This window comes from Thermobia domestica, chromosome 12 (assembly GCF_964235325.1).
Source record: "Thermobia domestica chromosome 12, izTheDome1.hap1.1, whole genome shotgun sequence".
In the NCBI taxonomy this organism is placed as follows: Eukaryota; Metazoa; Arthropoda; class Insecta; order Zygentoma; family Lepismatidae; genus Thermobia; species Thermobia domestica.
In genome coordinates this window covers 201,996,016-202,015,289 of record NC_137465.1, presented here as the reverse complement: position 1 = coordinate 202,015,289, position 19,274 = coordinate 201,996,016, and the positions used below count along the sequence as shown (strand labels likewise).

Below are 19,274 nucleotides of genomic sequence, written 5' to 3'. Positions count from 1 at the left end.
GTTCCAGGGTGCCAACAGGGTCACAGGTAGGGTCCAACTAAAAAGTTTTAAATGGCAAGAGAGGTTAAGAAGCTCATCGTTTGCAAGATCTTGTTAAATGTAAGTAGATGGATCAAGTCTTGACTTTCTACGACAACCCTGTGCAAAATTGCGGCTGGTCAAAGTGTAAACAAAAGCGTAGATTTCTACTATGGCCACCTTGAATCCAAAATGGCCGCTTAAAACCTATGTCATTCATAGTAGAAATCTAAATCTCTATTTTTCTCTATTATGTATTTAGAAATAATAGGAAGACTATAGAAGAATTGAATTTCGATTTACTTCAACTATTATTTCATTCGATAACAACACATTTATATTTTATTCTTAATGCACGTTCGTCACGGTTCTCTAGACATTATTTACTTGAGTATAACGAATATGCGATGAATACACAACTCTGATTTCCTACTCATACTGCTAAACAAAAGTTGAATACCTTAGGGTATTTTTCTAATTTTGTCATACGTAGCTCATACAGAAAGAACTTGGTGCACCAGTAGGTCGGGGGCTCTATTGTAACGTGTTAGTGATGATTACATTTGTATGTCATTCGTTGGTTTGATCGCAATACTTCAAGCAATACCAAATATACAAAAAAAAATCATTTGCAAGATTGGCGAGTAGTACCAAACATGTGTAAGTCATTTCAGTACATCGCGCTGCGTCAAACTTTGTTGGTTTGGTCACAGTATTCCAAGAAATAACATATTTATATACAAACTCATTTTTCACGCTGGCAGCCACATTGGATTACAGATTATACTCTTTGATATTTTGTGGATATCTACTATTAACCATGAACGTTCCCTTCTCCAACACCAGTGGTGTGAGATGGATATGCGTTCGATACATAGTGCGGCATTTTGAACTCAGGATGTTGCGTTTTTGAACATTTTGCATATTTTAGTCACTTACTAATCAACATTAATGCCAAATATGTTTTCGTAGCTTCAGCAGTTTGGTACGCTAATCCTTTCGATATAGGTTTGAAGCGGCCTAGGTTGGATTCAAGGTGGCAATATATTTTCAATTAAGCTTTTGTCTACATTTTGACCCACCGCAATTTTGGACAGGGTTGTCGTAGAAAGTCGAGATGCGCTCTGTCTTCTTTCACTTAACAACAGCTTTCAAACGATGTCCTACCTCTCTTGCCATTTGAAACTTTTTAGTTGGACCCCACCTGGGACCATGTGGGGACCCTGGGACAAGACGTTTTCACTTTAATCGTTGTACTTTGAAAATAATGCCACACATCCTTTCCTGTTTTCACATTTGTCTTACCGTTTCCGATTTATAGGATATTGAAAATGATGGGATACGTGTTGGCCGAGTTTTCCACTTACTCAACCGTTTTCGAACAAAATGACCCGGTTCAAACTATTATGCCAGGTAAATTTTTTGTAGTTCTTACATTACAAAATATGTTGTAACTCACGATATTCCGCTCGGTGGCACGTATAACTTGGGAATTCATCTAGTTATAACATATCAAATGCAAACACAATTGTCTCGTTCGGATCTCAGCGGAGCCACTGCATGACCCTTCCTTGTAAGTATTTATTAATTTTGCCGGAATCATTACTTTAGTTCGTCTGCGTTAAAAATACTTTTCTTGTTAACACAAACTTCAGTATTACAAATGACTGCAATATATTATATGCTACGTTTGATATTTGCAATATTTATGCATTTACCACTTCTCTTGAAGGAGGTTTACCAAACCTATGTAAAACTATTGTTTTATTATCATAGTCAGTCCTAGTTTCTGGAAGTTGGAGAAAACCATTCCCAACCAGTACATTGTATTGAAAATCTTTAATTATTCTGAAACAATGGCGGAAGTTTTCCTTGCTATTTCTAGTTTCACAATTACTACTTTCTACATTTGCAACAAATTCTCTGTAATTTCCTGAAATTTTGTTTCTTTCCTCAACACTTTAGCAGCTAATGGTATTCAATTCTGGTTTATAATAGACAATTGAGAAGCTAAATCTCCAACTACCTTTATGCGTTTCTTTTTCAACCTGAACCGGTAAATACAACATTTCTTTTTCACATAAGAAAGAGGTTTTTAACTCTCTTTTCTACACCGGCCTAATACATCTTTTTGTAAAACTGACCCTGTAGTTAACCCTACAATGCATAGTGGAGCAGATATGGGTCATAGTAGTAAATGTAATCAGTGCTTTCCTACGTAACGGTATATAGTTGCTAATGCATTTCGAACCAGATTGGGGACATTTGAAGCTAGTTGCAATTCCACAGTTTCCGCTTAGATGGCACTTTAACCATACCGGTACTTCCGTTATTCATTTTTCTTTTCTCTTGCAAAACTATTTTTTTTCACAGAAAATAAATAAATCATGATTTGTAGGATTAAGGATGTTTTAGTGCCGGTTAGAAACATTGATATCAAAATACTTTTGTGAGTTTAAGAAAGAAGAAGAGGGATTAATGCAGTTACTTTGTCTTTCATTACTTACTTTACAGTTAAAGAAGTACTTTCCAGTTACTGATCCAACCTCTTCATCCACTGCTAAGTAAATATGGGTAGATGCTCCCTCCTTTGGACTCTGTAAAATGATTACAAACTTAAAAATACATCTTTCCTTATGCAATACAACAACTGCAATGAACGAAAAATTAGGACTCTTCACAAAGATTGTTTTAATTAGTTTAATATTACTCATATTCATTTTTACTTGGTGGGTTTCAGTGAGCGTTGCAACAAATTGAAGCTTCTTACCTTATATATGGTCCTTGCAACGGGTTTTACCACACAGAGCTCCCAGCTGTTCTTTACGCTATAGAGTTGTGTGTTAACTGCGCCAGGATGCAAAGCATTTACTGTGACACCTGCACAAAGGATGAACTTTCATTAGGATATTAACATCATCCATTTTTTCACAATGTTAGTAGTTAAATATACAACACTGAAGAAGAATATTTTCTTTTAATACACCCATCACCATGTGTTCCTCAGATGTGAAGAAGTGAAAAACATCTTTATCAACATCAGCCCAAAAAAGGTTATTTTCCGGTTATTTTCCGCGTTATGAAGAGATGTACAATCACATGTACACATCATCATTGTTAACATCTAATAACTGTCAACTCCAAGCAGAAAACCTCATACCTTAGACAAATCTAATACTTTCTTAGAAACATATTATTTACTAGTATTAAAATGTTTGGTTTCCGAGCGATGATGTTAACAGGAGTGTATTCTTTTACCTCAGGATTCTTATTTTCATTAGAAAATACTGTCTGATACCGTTTTATTGATTTCCATTCATTTAAATAGAAGTCCTGATTGGCTGTTATTATTATCACAAATACCAACATATAGCGGATTTACGGTGTATGTACGCTTTGACAGACAACAGCTGTGAAAGGTAGTTGTATGTATTAGGAAAATTTCCAAAGATGTAGGATATTGTAGCATCATATTTCACGTCAGGTGGAGATGGTGTATGTTATGGATGCAAATTAAGAGAAAGATGGGAATAAATGTTTCTTGTTGAACTATCTACTGACTACTGCATGACCATCATTTGTATTCGCACCATCTGCAACGTGGAAGGGTTTCAAACCTGAAGAATATTCGAGACTACTACTGTTCCATGAGTTCTTCCTGCAGAAACGTGGAATAAGTCCAACTTTATCTACACAATCGCACGTGTGTCCATCTATCCATGTCTTTGATGAATCCTCCCAAGAGAAAACTTTTTCACGGCATCCCGACAGAATCAGTACAACTTTCAAAGTAACGGTTTTGCCTTCCAGTAACTTTCCTTTAAGACATTGATTAAAACTGTATAATATATACGATTCTAATACTATCTTTCATTGGCAATCTGTTAGAAGTTTGCAGTATTTTTCGTCGGTATCTTGGATTTCACAATCACGTCTTCTAGTTACACACTATTCTCCCCTCCAAAAAAAAATGACCGCAGTAATTATGACTTTTTGAGCTGAAAATTTTCTTAGTCAAACTTCAGGTATTTTCGGAAACAGTAAACCAAAGATACCAGGAAATTTTGTGTTTCCATACGTAAAATAACATTTACAATGACAAGAAAGACAGCGAACATATTTCTTGCATCCATAGTAGAATGAAAAAGGCAAAGGAAAAACAGCATTTATAACGGATATGAATGGCATTGTCTTGAAATTCAGGTATATATTTTCAGAAAGAATTTGGCGGAGAAGTTTATGTTAGCGCAGTGCTAGAACGCAAGACTCCTAATCTTAAGTTCGAGAGATCGATTTCCGGTTGAAACAAATGTTTTTCTATGTAATGATGTATTCCTCAATGCATATAAAAAATTACATGAAAATAAATTAGTTGCATATGTATTCATACAATCATTTAAAGACATAAGCAATTATGGTTTAAAATATAACATCTGAAGTGTGGTGGCTGTTGACTGAACATTGGTATATTACATGTGAATGTTAAATACAAATTAAGTAAAACATGTTATGCAATGTATAAGTGTATGTTGTCCTATTTGTCATACGAAATTACATCTCAATATTCTCATTACAGCATGAGATTTTCGTTCTTAAAGATAGTATTATAATCCCTAAATATTAGACATTTGGATTTGGTGTATATTTAATTCACTGCTAAAGTTGTGCATTATTATATATGTACTTTATTCGTGTAATGCATGATCGAAGTTATGCAGAGTAAAATGCACTATTTGCTGTGTAATTTGAGTAAACCAGAATGATCTACTCTTTTGAAATTATTATTATTTCTCCCTATACTTTACACAAGACATTGAATCATACGTAATTGTATTTCGTTAAATGCTTCCAATATGAGTTTTGGTGACATTTCGTATAGAAACCAGCGGTAGCCGACTGGAAATCACTAGAAAGTCATTAATTTAGAATGTCGAAATTTTTCGGTTTGGGAATTTCGCAATTGTAGAACGTGAAATCCCATAGTCAAAAATTTGAAACATGACATAACAGTTTGACAGGATCGTAGAAGAAAAACAGTAAAAATCCACAATGGTATTGAAATGGTTTCATTAAATTTTATCCCCTTAGTCTCTGGCTCTCGGTCCATGAAATTTTGGCAGGGGTACTTTAACCTACTCCTTAAATTTTGGGAGAACCTCGCTCTTAAATTTTGGAAATTACAAAAGCTAAAAATTTAGTCTGATAGTATTTAATCGGGGTATATACTTTTGTAAGTTTGCGTGGTTTATGTCGTCCGCTTTCATGGGTACAAAATTGCCAAAAATGTAAATATCGGAGGTTTTTGACCTATCTTCTTGATGAGACTTTATTAACTTATATGGTTGAGTATAAGAGTCTATTTTCTTTGGTAGAAGAACATTGATACACCTGTCTTCAAGTTTGGGAGGGATACCAAGGACCACCCTTTAAATTTGGTAAGTGCTCACTAGGATCCAAAATGTGTCACTGTAAGCTTGCAAGATTCATCTCGTGCTCATTCTTCAGTATAAAATGTCAAAAACTACACAATTTTGATTTTTTGACCTATTTTATCCTCTTTGATAAGGCTTTATTATCTTATATGGTTATATGGGTGAATATAGGACATTGTGTTTTATAAAACATTAGTACATTGATGTATTCTAAATTTTTCGGAAGGGTACATAGGACCATCCTAAAATTTGCGAATTGTCAAAAATAATAATAAAATTTGGTAATTGTTCTCTGGGACCCAATGAGTCGTCCAGCTTATCCCTTCTGTGAGTAAAAAAATATCAAATATAAGTATAGCTACGTGGTCGCCACATGATCGGTTATTGACCTAATTTATTCTCTATGATAACCCTTTAGCAATGGTTGTATATTTTATTACATACGTGTTCACTACCTTCTTATAGAACATAAGTGCATTGAAATTTTGGAGTTGTACATAGAATGATTCATTAAATTTGGGAGTAAAATGTGGTAAAGGTTTTCTAGGACTTAGATATGTAACTTTGTAAATTTGAGTGGTTCAGCTTATCCCTTTCTGCGGATGAACAATTGCCAAATATCGAAAAGTATTATCATGTGGTATTATTGACTTAATTTATCTTGCTACATTTTTCGAGGAGTACATATCTCCACCCTTAAATTTGGGAATTTCCAAAAAATAAAATTTGGTAAATATTCGATACCAATCGAATATATATTTTTGTAACTTTGGTTGCTACTGCTTGCTTTTGGACCAAAAGATATTTCATGCAAAAATTTTTTTGTAAGCCTTACATCCGGAGATCTACATGTAGTGTAGCCAAACCCAAACTATCAATTAACCCAGTATGATGTGCTTATTCCGAAAAAAAAGAAAAAAAGAAAAAGAAAAAGAAAAAAAGAAAAAAAGAAAAGAAAAAAAGAAAACTCGATATATGGGCCGTTCAAAAATGTTGTGGTCCCTGATCCAAAAACTAATTCTTGACCAAGATCGCAATCTTTTGATGCAATTTTTGGATCATTTCTTAAATTCTTTGCTAAGATCGCAATATCTTGATCCATTTTTGGATCATTCCTAAAATTCTTGTCTTATATGTAAAACATTGTTACAAATTAAAAATTTGTAATTTTTTTTTTACCTAATATATCCTCTTCCACAAACCTTTAATGTATTATATGTTTATACAAATAAGTGAAGGGGTTAATTCTTTTTTTATAAAATATGGGAACATTCCAGTTTTCCTTTTAAATTTGGGTGGAATACTTGGCCCACTTTTAAATTTGAGAATTGGTAATAATAATAATAATAATAATATATATATATATATATATTGATAACTGTTCTCTAGGATTTGCATATATACTTCTTTAAATTTTGTTGTGCCTCCTTATTCCCATTTTATAGATACAAAATATCTATAAAATGGGAATAAGCAGGCACAACAAAATCAGAAATATATTATCAAAAATAATACTTAGTATTTAGCCGGAAATTTAAATACTGGCTGGATAATTGAATTATTATGAGGCGTGTCTTTGGCGTGGGAGACCCGGGTTCGATTTCCGGCGGGAGCTCATATGGAGCGGGAGCACATTTTACTCACGTAGGTTCACGTCTCACATAGCCTCGCTGCTGAACGGGACATTAAACTCAAAATCAAATCAAATATTATGAGGATCAATTTTGAGAGTTGTGCTTAAGCTGACTAAGATAATTATATTTATACGAATAACCATAAAATTCTAGTATCTTTTATTGAATATGAGTACCTTGAAATCGGGAGAAGTACATATACATCCTTATATTTTGGTATTGTCAAAAACCGTAATGTTCTCTTAAACTGCGGCAAATTTGGATGATCGAACATATGTCCTTTGATATGTAAAAATTGCAAAATTCAAATTTGAGGATTTTGATCAAATATATCATTTTAATACTGAAACTGAGGAACGACTTATAGTCTAAGTCTTATTGGTGTGAAAATTTTTGGATTTCAAACCTGATAGGTAATTATTAAAACCAATTAATGTGAACCCATAACAATTTCACACTTCGAACATTAGTCACAACTCAGTCTATGGTCATTGGCGGAAAGTTATCTTTAATTAAATGTGATTGATTGATCCCTGCTTTGAACTCCAAATTTTGACCTTTAATTATTGTAACCTATTGATGTGTATTATAATTTCAAATTTCGAACTCTAGTGTTGTAACTATATCTCACAGTATCAAATAAATGGTATACAAATATTTAATACTTGATATACTAAAATCGATTAACAACAACAATCGAACACTTCAAACTTTAGTTACAACTTATTATAAGATTATTAGTGAAAACTTATTGTTGATGCGAATTGATTGGTTGATCGCTAGTAAGTTATCCTTGATGCAATCTGATTGGCTGAATACTTTCAAATCTTTGTTTTAATTCCTCTATAATGTTTTAAATTTTTTGCTTTGTGTTTTTCGGTTACTGTTTAAATGCTTTGAATCGTAGAACTACAGTAACGACTTATAGTCTAGAGCTACTTTGATGTAATCTTATGAGCTGATTAGTTGAAAATTATTCTTGAAACAATTTGATTGGCTGTTCACTTTCAAATTCTTACTTAATATTTTTTGAAGTTTGTAAATTTCTGGTTTAAATTTCTCAATCACTGATTGATCTTTTAAATTTTAAGATTAAAAATATTTTTCTAAAAAGTTTTTACTTTGAAAGAATTTGGTTTCAATATTTTGAGCTTTGAAAATCTTTTATTTTTTGTTTCTAAAATCTTTCTTTAAAATTTTTAGTTTGTAATTCTTTGTTTGAAGCTTCGTTTGAAACTTTTGGTTCAAAAAATTTTAGTTAAAAAATGTTTGAAAATGTTCAGTTTTAAAAAATGTTTTAAATTTTTGATCAGCTTTAATCTTTGTTTTAACATACAGTATCTTTCCAAAATTTTGCACTGTTTGAAAATTTTTGATTAGATGTTTTATTTGCACACATGAAACGGAACAAACTTACAGATATATATTTAGGTCCTAGAGAACATTTATCATTTTTTTTGACAATTTCTATGTTTAAGATGTAGTAGTTCAATGTGTCCCTCTCAAAATTTAAGTGGAGTGGACTGATGTACGTACTATATGTAGTGTGAAAATGAATTGATCCTTGTCCTCAAACATATAGTCATATGTCGTAGCAAAGTCTCATTTACGAAGGTAAATTAGGTAAATAACCGATCACATGAAAATATAAATATTCTGGCAACTTATTGACCATAGAAGGGAATAGGTAGGACTTCTCAAATTCACAAACTTATATATTCGAGTTCTAGAGAATTTAAATTTTTGAAAATTCCCAAATTTTGGGGTGGATCCTATGTATCCTGTTTCAAATTTTGAAAGAAATTATCATTATTCCCATGTCTTATGGAAAAGAGTTGACCATTGTACTGATCTAATACACTAAAGTGAAAATGAAATCTTTGAGTTTTACGTCCTACGATTATGCCGATTAGGCTAAAAGAGACGATGATTATGAGAAATGAATGAAATGATGGAATGAAGAAAGTGAGAGGGAACGGGAGAACCCCGTTAAAATCCACGCACAAGGTCTTTGTCCACCAAAAGCTCACTTGGCGCGAGCTGGAATCGAACCAAAGACCCCATGCACCAGACGTGAACCCTCTACCACTGAGCCAGTGCGGTCCCCATAATACACTAAAGTCTAATCAAAGATGATATGATAGGTGAAAAATTAAAATTTTGAATTTTTGACAATTTTTTACCAATAGAAGGAAACAAGGTAGACTACCAGAATTTACAGTGGTATACTGTATATTTGGGTTATATATAAGATTTATCAATTTACGATCCCTCCCTAAATTCAAGATGGTTGTATCGATATACACTTGTTCTATGAAAGACAACGGATTCTTATACTCAATCATATAAGGTAATAACTCCTCATCAAAGAAGATAAAATAGGTAAAAATTTCAGAAATTTATATTTTTTACCCGTGAAAGGGAACGAGATGGACAAGTCAAAATTCAAAGGTTTCTTTCCAAAATTTAGAGAGGGCACTCCTATGCACTCCTGCATCAGGGACAGTAACTTCAGAATCAGGGATTCAGGAACACAAAATCTTAACCAGGAATCGCTTATATTATTGCATATTTATACATAAGCTTCGAGTCTCTGACAACGTTTGAGATAATTCTCTACTGGTTTTTACAAGACATTTTCTTTTAAAATGTAACCGATATTCAAAAAAAATGTATAAAAGAATTGCTGTACTGACAATAGTCTTAGTTTAGTTATTCTTATATGGCAAAGTTTTTTTAAAAAATATTTTCGTTGTTGATTTACAAAAACAAAATAATGAATCGTTTCTTAGCTTTACCGTTTAATTCATTGATAACTTACCTCTCTTCTGTAACCTGTCGGCAAGTTCTACGGTGAACATGAGAAGAAAAAGTTTGGAGTAAGAATAGGATGTATATCTACTGTACAGCTTCAGCCTTCTCAGATCCTTCCAGATAGGAGCTTTGTGCAGACAAGAACTCACCATCACTATGCGGCTGGGGGCAGATTTCACTAGTAACTCTGAAAAACGAAAATTACACAATTCTTAACATTTCAAATTAGCCCTCCAAGGCCATGTAGCATTAAAATTTAACTCTATCCTTCGTATTATTATTATTATTATTATTATTATTATTATTATTATTATTATTATTATTATTATTATTATTATTATTATTATTATTATTATTATTTAGTATTCTGCCTCTTGACAGGTCCTTGGTCTAATGACATTTATTGATTTATTTTACATTTTAGACTGGAAATATTTCTTTCACGTTCTTAGATCTTCAGCGTCCTCTTTCAACTCTTAATGTTTTTCCTCGTTTTCCTTCCATATTCTATGACGCTATGAAGAAGACAATTTGTTCGCAAGATGCATCCAATCCAATTGGCCTTCCTACGGAGGATGCTAGTTAAAAGCAAATTCTTCTCTCCTGTCCGCTTTAAAACATCTTCGTTTGTTACTCTCTCTGTCCATTTTCCTTACCCATCTTCCTCCAACACCATATTTGGAAGCTCTCTAAACATTTGTTTCTCTAATTTCCGTAATGTCCAAGTCTCTGAACCATATAGTAATATACTCGATATATAGCACTTGACCAACTTTTTTCTTAGTCCAATATTAAGGCTGTCAGTTAAGAATGATCTTTTGTTATTGAATGCTTCTTTGATTATGTCAATTCTTGATCTAATCTCTTTAGTGCAGTAAGCGTCTCTTGTCAAAAATACTTCCCAAGTACTTGAAATAGTCGACCTCTTCAAGTTCCTTTTATTATACTCTAACCTGTAAAGACGCGTTTCCACAAAATATGCTCATGACTTTCAATTCTTCGAGGTTAATTTCCATTCCTGTAGTCCTTCGATTCTAGCTATAACAACCGTATCATCTACATACCTGATCTTGTTAATGATCTGCCCTGCAATCTTGAAATCTCCAATTTCCATTAATGCTTCCTTCATTAAGCATTCACTGTAAATGTTGAATAATTGTGATGACACACTACATCCTTGTCTGACTCCTCTTCCGATCTCCACACTATTGGTTTCTCCTTCATTCAAGTGCAACTTCATTTGTTTTCCTATGTACAGGTTGCGAATGAGTTTTCGGTTTCTCCAGTTGACCCCGATTTCTTTTAAGTATTTTCAGAAGTTTGGTCCAATTGACCTGGTCGAAAGCTTTTTTGCCAGTCGATGAATCACAAACACAACTTTTCCTTTACTTTATGAACAATTTCTGATATAATTCTTTTAAACTCAATAGCATTTCTCTTGCCTTTTTCTTTTCAGAACCCAAATTGATCTTCCTACAACTTTCTTCTATATTAGTTTCCAACCGCCTGTTCAATATATGCACAATAATGTTTCCAGTGTGGAAAATAAGGCTAATGGTTCTGTGATCGCTGCATTTCTTTGCTTACTTTGTCTTGGGTAATTCAACCATTGTAACATCAAGAAAATTCTTTGATTATTCTCCACTCAGGTAGATTTTGTTAATAAGTGAATTCAGTATTTTCATTGCATTGTCTGCTAGTCTCCTAATCTCCTAATCTTCTGCTATATCGTCGTCTCCAGTGGCCTTCCTCCTTCGCATGTCCTTGATGGCTTGTACTACTTCACTTTTCAATATACTTGGTTCTTTTTCTTCATTATCCACTTTTTCATCTTCTTCATCCATCTTTATTTCCATCTTTACTTTCATTTTATGTATTCCTCCCAAATTCTAAGAATAATTCGATCGTCAGTGACTACATCTCCTTCTTGATCTTCAATTTCAAACGTTTGTATAATTTTGTTAGCTTTCCCTCTTAATTCTTGTGCTTTCTGATATATCACTCTTTAAAAAGTGGATACAAAACAATACAAGCTACGTCACAGATGGCAAAATGTCTTTGTCATCCATCTGACAAACAAATTGCTTGTGAAAAAATACCAACAGGTCCAACATTCCAACACAAAAACACATATCGACGCAGCTGTTAAACAAGCTTGTTGTATTATGAGAACGTAGTTAAGGTTGTAAATACGAGCAAATGATTAAAGTCAAATGCAGCTTCGGAAGCTTCTTTTTATTCCCAGATGATCCACATTACTGTTTGACTCATGGACTTCATATGGTAGCAGAAAACATCCGATTTCTGTTTACATATATCAATTCCTTAACACCAAATACAAATAAACTCTTTGTGATGGTCCCCCTCATACACAAGCGTATTGTGAAACACTTCCTCACACTCCTGTTTCTCCTGAACCCATTCTTATCCGCTAGGGAACTTTGCTTAAAGAGCAATGCTTTATTTTGACGAACTGAAAGGTGTTGTGCAAGAATTCAACTCTTCTGATCTGAAAGTCTCAGCAGATCAAAGATACTTTCAATTGCCAAGACGTTAAAAGAAATATCATAACTATAAATACTTATTTTATGATCGCGTCGACATCAATTCAGAAATTTAAGACGTGATTGACGCTACAAGTGACCGCTTAGTTCTATTTAATTGAGTTCAGCACGAGCTCCAGTCAGTTCCCGGTGAATTCGGCGCTCTGTGGAAAAAAATAAGGCTGTTCTTGAAAAAACAATTGAAACCCTGGGAAGTTCCCTTCAAGGCCTAGATTCGAGACTGCCAAAAACATAAAACTCTAAACTTGTGCCTCCCTATAAATATTGTCCGGTAATAATTTTGCCTCTCTATAAATATTTTGTTGATATTGAAGGTCATATTGTGGATACAAACTAATTCTAACAGACAAACATCACAAGCTGACACATTGGAAATGTAGAGAAACATCTCGTGACCAGTCGTAATTACCAGTAGGTGTAAATCCTTACAAGGGAACCTTCCAAAAATGATAGTTGCAGTGAAAGATGTGACCTATGCCAATTGAAAGAGCTGTAACAGAGATGAGCATTCCCAAAAAATTAGCTGCTCATAGCAATAGGTTCAAGAAATATAAGGGGTGGAAGTTCGGGAAACAGCAAGGTTGGACAACGGGGGGAAAGTGCAAATTCCGCAAAAAAGGGGGCACGGCAAAATACAATGCTAACAAGTGATGCATAGAAAGAGACTTGCCACAATAGGGAACATATGAAGGCCACCAGTGGGGTTAACAGTGTTGCCAACTGCAATGAAAAGTACATGTTTTGCAAAGAGCACTATATGAAGTGAGTGCAATATTCAGTGACAACGTGTCATGTAGAACATAAGATATGACGTGTATAATCAGTGGTACAATCTAACAAAAGAAAATAGAGAAAACGGAGTACGAAAAATACGGAAAAGACGGAGTTGGCCATAATGCGCCACATTTGATCACGAGCTGTGCATATTAGAATGAATAAAACAAGAAAGCACCAACTATGCAGGAAACCGACCTACCTATAGTCGAAAAGAAAAACGAGTTCCAAAGTTGGCAACACTGGCCATGGAAATCCAGACAATTCTAATATAGTTACGCCACTCGCTTCACAAAAGGAAAATTCCGGCAACAGGCATCATCGCCTTCGCATCAATTGTGCATGCTCGTCAACATTGTAAGTGAAATTGTTCGATGAGACAATGGTCCAAACAGAAGATACATTTGCAGTGAGCACAGCGTAATACTGCCAATCCGTCACACATGGTACAATGATCGCCTGTGAATGTCTTAAAACAGTACTCTCGAGATGTCGGAACCTTTGGTGGTCTTTCTATCACATATCCACACCTGTAGAAAACATACATAATCAAAGGCTTGAAAAAATACATGCCGTAAACTGGTAATGGTGTAAGGCTTGAAGTTTCAGAAAATTCTCGCGAGACCAAATGTTAAAGTGAGTATCTGAACACAACTTCTGTAACGTAGCACACAAAGTTCTTGTATGGTCTAAAAACATAAACATCCAGTGGTTGTATCAGACCCGTACAACCAGGAGGGATCAGTTCAACTTTGAAATTCACTCCGGATCGTACATGCTCGTAGAGCAAGTTGGTGTTTTTGTTCGCTGTCCAAGAATCAACAAGTTGTACAACATCAGTTAGGTTTCTTTCTGGCAAACTTGGCCAAAACAGGTTGGCATAAAACACGCTTAAATCACTATTTCGCATGTTTGCGATTGTATTTGGGAAGGCCTTAATATTCGGAAGAGTTGACAAAAAGTCTTTGGTCTTCTGGGGTAATGTTCCTTTGCCTTCTGCCACTTATACATACATTGGTGACAAAAGAGTTCCATCAGCAGAGATGACAGGCATTATCATATACGAATGTGATGAAGACGTGATGACGAAAGAAACCTAACTGATGTTGTGCAACTTGTTGACTCTTGGACAGCGAACAAACACACCAACTTGCTCTACGAGCATGTACGATCCGGAGTGAATTTCAAAGTTGAACTGATCCCTCCTGGTTGTACGGGTCTGATACAACCACTGGATGTTTATGTTTTTAGACCATACAAGAACTTTGTGTGCTACGTTACAGAAGTTGTGTTCAGATATTCACTTTAACATTTGGTCTCGCGAGAATTTTCTGAAACTTCAAGCCTTACACCATTACCAGTTTACGGCATGTATTTTTTCAAGCCTTTGATTATGTATGTTTTCTACAGGTGTGGATATGTGATAGAAAGACCACCAAAGGTTCCGACATCTCGAGAGTACTGTTTCAAGACATTCACAGGCGATCATTGTACCATGTGTGACGGATTGGCAGTATTACGCTGTGCTCACTGCAAATGTATCTTCTGTTTGGACCATTGTCTCATCGAACAATTTCACTTACAATGTTGACGAGCATGCACAATTGATGCGAAGGCGATGATGCCTGTTGCCGGAATTTTCCTTTTGTGAAGCGAGTGGCGTAACTATATTAGAATTGTCTGGATTTTCATGGCCAGCGTTGCCAACTTTGGAACTCGTTTTTCTTTTCGACTATAGGTAGGTCGGTTTCCTGCATAGTTGGTACTTTCTTGTTTTATTCATTCTAATATGCACAACTCGTGATCAAATGTGGCGCATTATGGCCAACTCCGTCTTTTCCGTATTTTTCGTACTTCTGTTTTTTCTATTTTCTTTTGTTAGATTGTACCACTGATTATACACGTCATATCTTATGTTCTACATGACACGTTGTCACTGAATATTGCACTCACTTCATATAGTGCTCTTTGCAAAACATGTACTTTTCATTGCAGTTGGCAACACTGTTAACCCCACTGGTGGCCTTCATTTGTTCCCTATTGTGGCAAGTCTCTTTCTATGCATCACTTGTCAGCATTGTATTTTGCCGTGCCCCCTTTTTTCGAAATTTGCACTTTCCCCCCGTTGTCCAACCTTGCTGTTTCCCGAACTTCCACCCCTTATATTTCTTGAACCTACTGCTATGAGCAGCTAATTTTTTGGGAATGCTCATCTCTGTTACAGCTCTTTTAATTGGCATAGGTCACATCTTTCACTGCAACTATCATTTTCGGAAGGTTCCCTTGTTAGAAACACCTTTTTATATTGGAAACATAAAACAGTGAGACTCGTATTATTTCGTGTAGTGTAAATGCACTCTCACGCATAACTTTCTCAGATATATACAGTGGCGTACGCAAGGGGTTTAAACTCTCCCCTTGAAAAATGAAATGAAATCTTTAAGTTTTACGTACCAAGGTTATGCCGGTTAGGCTAAAGGAGACGGTGAAGATGAGAAATGAATGAAATGAAGAAACTGGGAGAACCCCGAGAAAACCCACGAGCACGGTGTTCGTCCACCACAAAGTCAACACGGCGCAATCTGGGATCGAACCAGGGACCCCAAGCACCGGAGGTGAACGCTCTACCACTGAGCCACCGCGTCCCCGAAAATCTCCCCTTGAATAAGACATTATAAAGAAAGATATTTACACACGTGCGTAGGTTTTACCAGGATTCTTCCATGTTGTCCCACTTTCTTTATTCCACCATTTCATTCATTATCATCAACACCTTCTCCCTTAAGCTCAGTGTGTGATAGTAAGACGTTAAACAACAAATTTCATTCCTTTTATAAGGATTTACCATGTTAATATTTGTATACACAAATCCTAAAACGATATGAACTTACAAGTTTGAAAACTTCCCCCTTTCCCCGCTTTTCAGTCATGAAACATGCGTATGCTATTGGATATATACACGCACAAAAGCACTAGTATGAAGAAAGGGACTTTATACTAATTAGTTTTTACCTGCCAGCAAATGTGTGAGCAAAAAGTGTCCCAAGTAGTTAGTAGCCATCAACTTCATCAACCCTTCCTTGGTCTTCCCTGGTGTAATTGCAATTCCTGCGTTGTTAATGAGAACGTCCAATCGGTCCTCTGTTTGCAGAAACTCTTTAGCAAAGTTCCGGACACTCTCCATGCTGCTTACGTCCAGGTACTTCACGAAGACCTTCTCATTGCCTGTGATTTCTATTATCTCAGCTGGGAAAAGAAAAGCAGATAATAATTATTACGTGGTTTTCGGTAGATACAATTGTCTCAAATGCTTTTGTGTAAATACACATTACTTTAAATGCCCTTGGGTAGTGCACATTGACTCACATGGCTTTGGGCAAGTGTACATTGTCCCAAATGCTTTGGTGTAGATGCGTATTCCTTCACATGCTTTTCGATAAATGCACATTGTCTCACAACCTAATTAGTAGATAAAGATTGTCTTCTGATTTTGGGTAGATACAATTGTCTGAAATGCATTTGGTAGATACACGTTGTCTCAAATGGTTTTGGGTAAATATACATTATCTCAAATACATTTTGGTAGAGTGGCCTCGCGTAGCGTAGTCGCTAACGCTCTCGCCTTCGGTGCGAGCGGTTCCGGGTTCGATTCCCAGTGGGGTCACTCGGTCGAAAAATTGCACCATGCTTTTTCAGGCCAGCCACCCTAAATGAGATTTCCCTGGGTTTTTCTCATTGACACTAGGCAAATTCCAAGGTGGTACCTAACTTATAGGTCCCAGGCCGCTTCCTTTCTTCCTTCCCCAATCCCCAGAAATCTAAATCCTAAGTCCTACATTTGGGTAGATACAGATTGTCTTACTAACTTTTCGGAGATACACGTTGCCTCAGAAGCTTGTCAGTTCAGACATTCACAACGCCACACCATGTTCTTATTTTGTGTGAGCTATTTGAGCTGACAAGTGGCGGCTGTAAAATACTAATGAAACATTTTTGGGAAATTTTTAAAACGAAAAGTTTTCCGATTTTATGAAAAGTTATTAATATTCTCTATTTTTATATCGTTCTTTACCGGAAACTTTATTTGTAATAGACGTCGTAATACCGTAAACTTTATTTGTAATGGAGAAAAAAATAGTTACAAAAAGTGAAAATCAAAAAGTTCTTTATTTTTGAGAAACACACAAGTTAGGGAAGTTTAATATAGTTTCTCTTTAGAATTCATCTTTGATGGACTTTCATCAATATCATTTGTGTGTTTCTACATTCGCATAACTGCATCATTTACAGAGCTACTATAAATCATGTATTGTAGATTTTTGATTACCAAAAATTCCATAGTTTAACTCAAGTAACTCATTAAAACTAACACTGAAAATTTTCAGAAAATAGAGGTTTCTTCATATATACATTGAGAAAAGAAAGTAACTTGTAAATAATAGACAGGTTGGATGGTCCAGTTGTTCTTCCAAGGTTTTTTTTTTTTTTTTTTTTTTTTTTTTTTTTTTTTAATTGTAAAAGGAAAGAATATAGCTGCAAGCTGTAATAAGCAACTTCATTTTAATTTATAACAGAAACAGGTATTTAAAAGTCCTGTATTGCCTTCCGTGTATAATTATTTTTTGTATCATATAATTATTGTGTGCTCAATTATGATTCCCTTATATAATCATATGATTTCTTTTATTTAGTTAACAGTAAACCCACTGACTGCCTCATTGATTCACTCAGCAAGAGATCACAGAAGCTACAAGGCCTAGGTCCTTTAAATTTAGTGGAAATGTTCTTTTGCATCCTACGGTCTAAAGAAGACCAGTTTTTACAAAATGCGTATTCTAAGGAAGGGTGTTTAAACTTAAATACTTTTTTTGACGTTTGCCAGCTCTTTGAAACTATTTTACATATAATCTTGCAGTTTTGTATATTTTTTCTCTAGGATCTTAGCCTGCAAATAAGTCAAAGTTTCTGGAATATCTTTAGGAGGATGGGGCCTTAAATACGATTTTGGCATTTTGTATCACTTACTTGTATTTAACATCGAAGGAGAAGAGGAATCGAACGCAGGGAGAAAGAGAGATCAAAAAGATTAAACGCTGTAACAGGCATGTGTAGATGCTACTTATACTGTATATATAATAACCTACATAATTTCTGAAAAAAGAACTGATTATACCGTTTCAATACTAAATTTTCTGGCTACATTTTTAGAACTACAATTGATAATAATGATAAAAGACTTATTGCTACTAAATAAATCAGGTATTATGAAACAACTAGTTCCCGGCCCGGTTTCTGTTCACTAAACCTTTTCATCAGGCCGTCCTGACCTGTTGTTGAAACATAACATTTTAAATAAATTGAAAATTTTTACTAGATAAGTAATCTCTACCTCGAAAATATTCTTCTCGTTGGAACATCCAGTGTACCACAGGAAACTCAGAGAGTAATTCAGAACGTAAAGAGTTTCCAACTAAACTATAAATACGTAAATAGTTCTTTTCTTTCTTTAGAAGTAAATACTGTGGTTACTGTCATAGCTGTTTTGGTGATTTTCTGATGTTGGTGTAACACAAACGACTTTCTCCATTGAATAGCTGTTCAATTCTTGTCAAAATGTTATACATTATCTCATGAGGCCCTTGACGACAGTAAGTCCTCTGTGATTGGACTTCCTACTGTTCCAGCTTGCACTTCCTGATATAGACTGTTCCAAATATGATGGAGTAAGAACGATAAATAAGATTGTTTGTACCATTGCACTAAGTTAATTGTAGCTGGGGACCTGGTAGTAAGATTGTTCTTCTCCCATTCTCGCGAAGGGGAGAATGTTGTGGGTAAAAATGCTACATTTTTGAAAACAAGCCACGTATTACCAATAAAGAAGAATAAGTTTCAATTTTGTTATTGTCGTGCTAAAATAATTATATGTAGAAAATAGTATCGCTGAATTATGACGTTCAGTAATTGAATACCCTTTGTGAACCAGATCTCTGAATAACAAATAGTTATATTTGAACTCAACTATGTTTGCAGAATGT

The 19,274-nt window shown here is 34.8% G+C and overlaps 1 protein-coding gene across 1 annotated transcript in view; it reads right to left on the bottom strand.

Annotated features, from left to right (window-relative positions):
- Positions 1-19,274, bottom strand: part of LOC145665855 (retinol dehydrogenase 12-like) — a 70,336-nt gene that overhangs the window by 14,241 nt on the left and 36,821 nt on the right. The window contains exons 4-7 of the mRNA XM_081732969.1: positions 16,249-16,482; positions 9,906-10,085; positions 2,789-2,898; positions 2,526-2,615 (exon numbers count right to left, since the gene is read on the bottom strand). Of these exons, the coding sequence (XP_081589095.1) occupies positions 2,526-2,615; positions 2,789-2,898; positions 9,906-10,085; positions 16,249-16,482 (614 nt within the window). The remainder of the gene's footprint in view (positions 1-2,525; positions 2,616-2,788; positions 2,899-9,905; positions 10,086-16,248; positions 16,483-19,274) is intronic.